Source organism: Acyrthosiphon pisum, chromosome X (assembly GCF_005508785.2).
Source record: "Acyrthosiphon pisum isolate AL4f chromosome X, pea_aphid_22Mar2018_4r6ur, whole genome shotgun sequence".
NCBI classification, from domain to species: Eukaryota; Metazoa; Arthropoda; class Insecta; order Hemiptera; family Aphididae; genus Acyrthosiphon; species Acyrthosiphon pisum.
Genome location: NC_042493.1, coordinates 63,368,264 through 63,376,898, shown reverse-complemented (window position 1 = coordinate 63,376,898; position 8,635 = coordinate 63,368,264). Strand labels below are relative to the sequence as shown.

Sequence of the window (8,635 nt, the reverse complement as noted above, 5' to 3'; positions counted from 1 at the left end):
CTGTGGCACTCTGCTCATATACCACAATAATAAATATTGTGATCACATTTTCTACTACAGCGAATCGAAATAAAATAAAAATAACGTTTCATGTTTGTTTACGGTTAAATACATACCTACCAAATTGGCGCGCGACGCTGTAATTGCGATCGAATTATTTTTACGAAATCATAATACGTGCCCTGTTTTAGTTTACCCATACAATATGAAGACACTTTTGTTTCAACTACAAGTCTTTTTAATCGTCGCTCAACCTGTATGGCTATAATAATAATATAATCAATAACGGCGTACCTACGTATTATGTAAAAAAATAAAGGACCCACCAAGAAGCTGCACACGTCCCATTATCCATACAATATAATATAACATTCAGCAATACGACAATTACGCTTATGCCAGTAACCAGTGTCGGTATTATAACATAATAATAAATTAATATGGACATCACAAAAGTACACCCATTGCGCGGTGTGGGTATAATAAATAACGTGAAGGGTAAGGTATAGTAAGGGCAGCTATATACAGGTACACCAGATACACAATATCATTCTACCTTTGCTGCGAGTCGTCAGGGCATCAAATATCAATATTATGTACATTAAGATGTCATGTATATAGATCGTATACATATGACCCAACTCGTCCACATATACCCCATATTATTATTAGTACAATTTACAATTTAATATTATAAATCTATAAGCAATATCTTACATAATATTATTATAGAGGTAAATACGATATAGATACGACTATAATACTACGAGTATTATGACCCGTGCGACGTGTCGGCGGCGGCGGTAACGGATTAGCGGGGCCGCGTGTGTAACTACCGTTTTAAAATCGGTGGGTTCGGTCTGCGTTCCCATTGGCCGACGGGCGTACGGCCCAAAATGCAAAACCCGAGGGCCGCCGCCGGTGCAGCCGTCGCCGCCGCCGTCGGTTCGGTGTAACTCCGTCCGGACCAGCAACAGGATCGACGTCGTTGTCGATCAGTGATCGTTTCGCACGCATCGCGTCCGCTCGTTGCCCGCCTGTTCGCGCCGTCCACAGGCGTTTTCTTCTCTCGCGCTGTCGCTCGTCATTTTTTCGTCCCGTTTTCTCACGAGCTCCGACCGACATATAAGGTCGGCTAGAAAAAAGATAATATAACATTATAAAAATAGTCATTACCGCGACCCGCAATTATTACTTGATAACGATATCCGGCGCAGGTACCTAACCCGTCGACGTTTTATCGGTGTAACGACTCTTTATGACTCTGTCGATAACGTCAATCATCGTCGTTTTAAATACCTAAACATAATAATAATACTATACCGGGGAACCACCGCCGTCGCAAATCCTACCCGACGGGATAAATATCGTCGCCGCCGCGACTAGCAGCACGCGCGGATCCGAGACCGCCGCCGACGAAGGACAGAGGTTCGACTTCGATTATGGTCGTCATTTTGTGAGTAAACCATTATAGTATTTTTTTTTTCTGTCTGTTGGACATGTGACGTGTCTTATTTTATTGTGCATCTTTGATTTTGTGTCGTATGACGGCGGCGATTAGATCAATATTATGGTAAATAGTGTTGTGTGTCGTCTTATATTATTATGTTATCAAGTATGTAGTATCAAGTACTGTATACCATAATATTATTATAAAAATATGCTTAGGTTGCAATGTTATTGGCACCTCAAGTGTCCTAAGGATATTTATATTACCTAGGTACCTATATATAAGTAATATTATGCAGTAAACCTATGTAATAAGTAAATAGGTAGGTATATAATAAGCTTTTTTATCATAATAATAAATGTTTACCTGTGTATTATTATCGATTATCGTATAAAATCGTAGCTCTATTAATTGTATATACAAATATATCGTCATACGTCTAGTACAATTATATAGAGACGTTCGCATTAAACGTGTTAACGTGTGCTTGTAAATTATAATAATTTTGAAAATTATACGAACACACTATACTATAATAGTTTTCGTGTAGGTAGGCAACTATGCGCAATGCGTATAATCTACGTCTAAATAATATTACCTACTTACTATAGGTACTTGTCTATTGTTTTAAATGATATGTTTAAAAATAATCTTTATATAATAATATATATAAGCTACCTGGTTATAAATAATTTACATTAGCTCGCTTAAAGTTAACTTTATTATTTTACAATATTTAAAACCTATTAAACTGCTTATAACCGTTACTATTCCATAGGTATCTCAAGAATCATGAATATTATTTTTTCCTCTGGTTTTATTTTTAATGTTTTGAATCAATTTTTGACAAAGAAAATAAACTAGGTAATGAAGTATGGAATCTAATATAAACATTATTTAAAATTTAAAGAAACGTCCTTTGTCTAATTTGTTATTTATTAAATCACTTACAATACCTATAATATTATAAATAAAATTACAACAATCAGCACATTTTTGTTGCGTGCAGCTAGACATATTTTCCACTATAATGTTATATAATTAAACTGTTTTTCCAGAACCTATGCAACTCGGAAATTTATCGTCACACTAGTTTTATGAAATGTAAATTAATTATTGTCCGTACGACGACAACGCATTGCTTTAAAAGTGTAGATAGGGAATACCTAATAAGTCAACAACTTTAATATTTTACGAAGTTCTATAAATATTTTGAAAACCATAGATCAATGATATTACCTATAACGTTCAAAGATTATAACTTATATTGTACATGTGTACAAAATTTTTCATAGAATTTTATAAATCTATATAATATTAATAATATAATATTTTATTATAAAGTTTTATTTGTGATATTTTAGTAAACAAGAATACGAAAATCAAAGCATGAGCAATGAATATAGTTACTCTCGTGGAAGACCTCCTGCAGAATCTATTTCTCGAATTGCAGATTGGGACATTAACGATTCGATTATTCCAAGGGTAAATTTTGATATATATATTTTTTTCGGTAGTTATTAGTATTTATTTGCATGCTTTTTAAATAAACTGTTGGCCATACAGTACAAAATCTATATTATAATACGTGATGCTTATTATTATTTCAGTTATTATTCATACGGTACCTATATTACATATTTATATCAAATTTGATATTTTAAGTTTTAAGAATTAAAAATTTAAATGATGTTTCTATGAATAATCAATAAATATAATATTATAGGATATATATAATATGTATTCAAACAACTATGTTTTAATACAGACATCACTTTTTAAATATTTTACTCGATTCTATTTTAATTTTAACTCGTCTTAAAGAAATTATTGTCATATCATCTTTTAAGAGGACTCTTCCCATACAATTCCATTGTCTTCGCCTTACACACGTACGATATAGCACATTTTCGTTCACTAGTTTCAATAGTGTGCTGTTAATTTTGATATTTGAGTGAATTTACCTGTGCTTAAGCTCTGGCGAAGACAAACGCATGGGTAACGTACTAGTAGAAATATTATACAATTTTAACTGAAACAAATTTTAAATAAGTTCTTTGACTATTACTTATATAGGCATAGTGTTAATATACATTTCAAAACAACGATATTAATGAATTATAATATAATATCTTATATTCTATGTCTATCTATTGTTAGGTTATAATTAAATATTAGATAATTGAATTATATTATAAAATTTACATTATTTAGGTACATAAGAAATTTAACTATGTTAAAATTAGATTTTAATGTTATAAACCAATTAAAAATAGATTTTTTCGGCTAAAATATAGACATAATACAATAGGTAGTACCCGTGTGTTGTAAAATGGTTTTAATTTTGTATGATTATTATAATTATAAACGAAGGCATGGTATCAAAATCATATTTATTAATAGTTTTATTTTAATAACTAATAGAATATTAATTATTTGGTCAACAGTCAGGATTAAAATATTTCATGGAAAAATTATATTTTAATGTTCAATCGGTAGCTTAGACTTTGAGGTTGCCCTTGTTGTACGAAAACCACAGGTTCCAGAGCTTTAGGTACTCCTTGAAATTACATACCTAAAACATACTACTAACATCATACTATAATACATGTGATGTGTAGTGTAATGTGTTGTGTGACCGTGTAATATAATACATATATAGTACATATTTTTTGGTAATCCTATAATAAAATTAACATGATTATAAATAAGTGTAAATTGGTAAAATATTTTGTTTAAAAAATGTAGGCATACTGCCTAATAAAAATTCTTCATTAACATACAGGAACTTATGCCTACCAATGAAGTAAAAGCCCCTAAACAGTCTTTAATAATGCGTAGTTACGAATACCTGTACCTATTACACCACCGTGTTCAATATTAATTATTATTGTCCAACAAGAATAGTAAGTTTGTATAAATGGCATGTGGCTTTGTAGATTCAAAGAATAAGATTGATATAGGTATCTATGTATTTTTAAATTATGTATGTTAATATTTGCATTGTAATAGGGTAACGGAATAGAACTTATAAATCACAATTAATATTACTAATTAGTTTTTACGGTTAATTCATTTTGATAACTGAATTTTTTTTATGTTGACACAAATGGTCACCTTTATATTATACCTAGGCACATGACAATTGTATATTTTATTATGATTTTTAAATCACTTTAAAATATTATATCATACAATAGGCATCATTTATTTTATTTTACCTCCGACGCTTTATAATTTTTAACCTAACATTTATAATTTATAATTTAACTAATATGAATTGTAATTTTATCACCCGTAGAGATAGGCATGCTTGAATTTTGGGGGAGTACCTCTTCTATTCTAAAAATATTATAATATTATAATTATATCTTCTTAATCATAAAACGTTTAAAAAGTACCTACACACTTCTTTTTCCAATTCTTTTTCCAATTCTATCACTGCTTACAGTACATTTGAATTTGTAAACATTTTTAATTTTTTAGATTGCTTCATTTCTGATCCTTATGTGTTGTAATTGTTATATATATTTTTTCATTTGTAGGTGAATAACTTCAACTTATGGGAAGAATGGGCCGACGGGCATTGTCGCTTGGTATACCCACCCAATTGCGAAGAAGCAAAGCGACATGCTTCTGGATGGGCAATGAGAAACACCAACAATCACAATGTGCACATATTAAAGAAATCGTGTCTGGGTGTTCTACTCTGCTCGAGAAGGTGTGTTCTCCCTTCGGGAGACACTGTTCATCTGAGACCAGCTATATGTGACAAGGCTCGAAAAAAGCAACAAGGTAAATTATTATTATGTTAGTAAATAATATAAAATAAACAAATATCTAAGAAACTAAGTTATACTTACTTGAAATCTTCACTTATATACTTTTTTCACGGCCATTGTTAGTTAATTGTTTTTAAGTTAACAAAATATTTAAATTACATTATATACGACGTACGTATTAATAAACACCTAGAAGAACATTAACAAATGAGTACCTAATAAGTGTAGGTTATTGTTCAAATGAATGATTAATTGGTATAATTATTAAGTTCGGTAGGGTTAGATGCATATACATATTTTGTATATTATTCACTTATTGTATTTAAAGGGTTGAGTATATACGACAATACTTTTTTCATTGAAATGTCTACAGATCTAAGAGTTTGGACACAGAGTATTACAAATAACTGTTCCAAATGTTCGATGTAAATATAAAGGTACTTTTTTTTTAAATTTAGAAATCGCTACAAATCACTGTACAATCTATACGAAAAATTCAGTACAATAAGCACATGTTTTGAAAGAAAAAATTTTTTTATAATTTGTCAATGTTTCACGTATATGGTATATTATGTGAAGGCTATTACCGTTCATTACTTGAACCTCCCGTAACTAGTTTAATTTAAGTTCTGAGGTCTGTGCACCGTTTCCATTTTAGTCGACGAGGTGGATTTTCAGGGAGATTATTGGAAGCCAGAGGATTAGAATGTTCACGGAGTCAATTTCTGAATAAACATAGGTATTTTACCTACTAACATTTTTAGAAATACATTTGAATAATTGAATATAATATGATTGATTTTTAAACTGTTGATAATATAATATTTTTTTATTTTAAAGAGGCTGCTAGTCCATCATTATGTAACATAATAATAATATGTTGTCTCTGTTTGAATATATCTCTCCCCTATTTTGTGGCTATGCATTAAGAGAGTACTTAACAGTTAACACAAAATAATAATGAGAAAATTATCTTTAAACGGGCTTTTTAAATTTTTTTAAATCGCATGGAAACCAAGTTTAGAATTATATAATTTGACAAAGATGCATAATATTATTTCGATGACATTCTAATAATGCGAAATGAATATTATTTATTTATGTGCCTAGGTCATTCTACGACTAATAAGACCACTAATTATGTATGTATGCTCAAGTATTTAAATTAATATTTTCCATTGTTCGATGGTACAAATTTTAATTGTATTTTATTTACTGCAGTACAGTTTAACAATGAAGTTTAATTTAATTTAGTTTCCAAAATCAATATTTTAAATCAATAATTATAATAATAATGTTACTTCGCTTGGTTGACAGTAGTCTTACGATAAAAACTTCAAACATTACTTGTGACAAGTTGCTGCCGGTATCATCAAACACGCTTTTTACTTTTTAGTATACCTATCTATTTTGTTAACTTTAAGAGTCCCGTAATTTTAGCACAGCCCGATAATTCCTGAGGTAGGGAGGGGTCCATAATATTATATTATATATTATTGTTTCAAATTACAATTAAAGTTAATAACAAATACAATTGATCACTTGATATAAATACTCAAATGAGGTCATAGGGGGATGGGGGGGGGTCAAGGTCCGGGTACCCCCCACTGATTGTGCCACTGTATCGTGACAAATTCTATGTATGTTTATATAATTATTTAGTATTTACCACTAATAATTATTAATTATTTGTAGGTAAACCGTGTCCAAATAGACAGTGTCACGGTCACTTGGAAATAATGCCCTGTAGAGGACACTGTGGTTACCCTGTCACACATTTTTGGAGGCATACAGAGTATGCAATATTTTTTCAAGCCAAGGGTGTACACGACCACCTGAGACCTGAAGCCAAGTCTACTTCAGAAGCACGAAGAAGCTTTGGCACCAGCCGCAAAATACGAAACTTCGGCATGCTCCTAACTCGTGATGTTCCTTTCAATAATAAAGTAAGATTGTATTACAAATTAGACTTTAGAATATTTAACTACCAATACTTAGCATTGAAATATATTGATTATAATGATATTCGGTACATCGTTCAATAAATGTAATAATATGTAATAATTTTGTTATATTGTGGCGTATACGTACGTTAATACAATACTTCTCATATTATTTTGTATTTAATAAAAATAATATAGGTATTAGGTACCTACTAATTAATAATATAAATATATTATAAAAATAAGTTTGATAAATATTCAAAACCTCTCAAAGTAAAATTGAATGAATTTTAAATTAATATCATGAAAATGGTTTATTCATATTTAAAAAAAAAAACATTGAATAATAGTGGCTTAATATAACTTTTAGTCGATATTTTTATTTGCGTTCATTTTAAGTCATAAATAAAATATAAGCATAATATTGTGTTTAATGATCATACAATATTCAAAAAGTAAATATGTGTTAGGTAATAAAAACATTAAACAGAATTAATTCAAGTCGATCAAACTTGTGCAATATCTTGTATAGTAATTACATTGGTGGTGTTTTTATATTTTGATTATGATTTTATTGCTCTCGAATATATGTTTCAACAAATCTCTGAATTCCGTATTATTGATCATATTATCGATAACATAGCTTATTGATTAATGAAATAACAAAATAATATGTATAGTGTGCCTGTGATTTAAGAATACCTATTGACAGTAAAAAAAAAGGTAGTAATAAAAACCAAATAAATGAGATGCAGTGTGTATGGTGTATACTGTATAATAATAATATTATATAGTAGGTCTGCAAACATGTACAGCGGTCATCAATAACATAAAATAACAATAATTATACGATACACACTGGGCACGGACAGCATAATCTGTCTATTCGATAGCTTGATCATTATCATTTCAGGCTATGTGTGGTGTGTGTGTGTAGTGTTGAGACGCGTTGTAAATCAATGATAATTGATAATACACAATGACGAAAGCGAAACCAGTGTTCACAAAAAAATAATATTCTGGCTGGGTTGTTGATTGTTACGTTCTACGTCGCGTTGGAGAGGTTTATGCACAGGTCAACCGAATTTTCCTCCCCTTTTGTTTATATTCCTATAAATTATATATTTTCATATAAAAAAAGGTGGGTAAGTGGATGTCGCTCTGCTGTACAGTAGGTTAGAAGTGGGTCACTGTATAATGGACAGTATTAAATTTGAATTCAATGATATAATATCACTGTTTAAGAAAAACGATTCTGAGCGGAGACGGTATATCAGTCTATGTATTAGACATATATATACTTATCTATGGTATTAAAAAAAAATTGACCTATAATAGGTACCTATAATAAATTCCAAATTAATCATATCATAATATCTATTAGGTACTTATAAGTTATAACGCGTTATACATCAACAAAAAACCGTGGTAAAATCATAGATATATAATAGTATACTTTA

General features: G+C 30.0%; 1 protein-coding gene across 2 annotated transcripts in view; it reads left to right on the top strand.

Moving 5' to 3' along the window:
• Positions 1 to 966: 966 nt before the first annotated feature.
• Positions 967 to 8,635, top strand: part of LOC100159717 (transcription factor glial cells missing-like) — an 18,902-nt gene continuing 11,233 nt past the window's right edge. Inside the window, exons 1-4 of one of the 2 annotated variants that reach the window (XM_001949365.5) lie at positions 967 to 1,456; positions 2,815 to 2,935; positions 4,996 to 5,245; positions 6,928 to 7,178. In XM_001949365.5, coding sequence (XP_001949400.2) covers positions 1,443 to 1,456; positions 2,815 to 2,935; positions 4,996 to 5,245; positions 6,928 to 7,178 — 636 coding nt within the window. In that variant the 5' untranslated portion in view covers positions 967 to 1,442. Of the gene's footprint in view, positions 1,574 to 2,814; positions 2,936 to 4,995; positions 5,246 to 6,927; positions 7,179 to 8,635 lie in introns of both variants that reach the window. The other variant, XM_016802844.2, reaches the window with a different exon arrangement.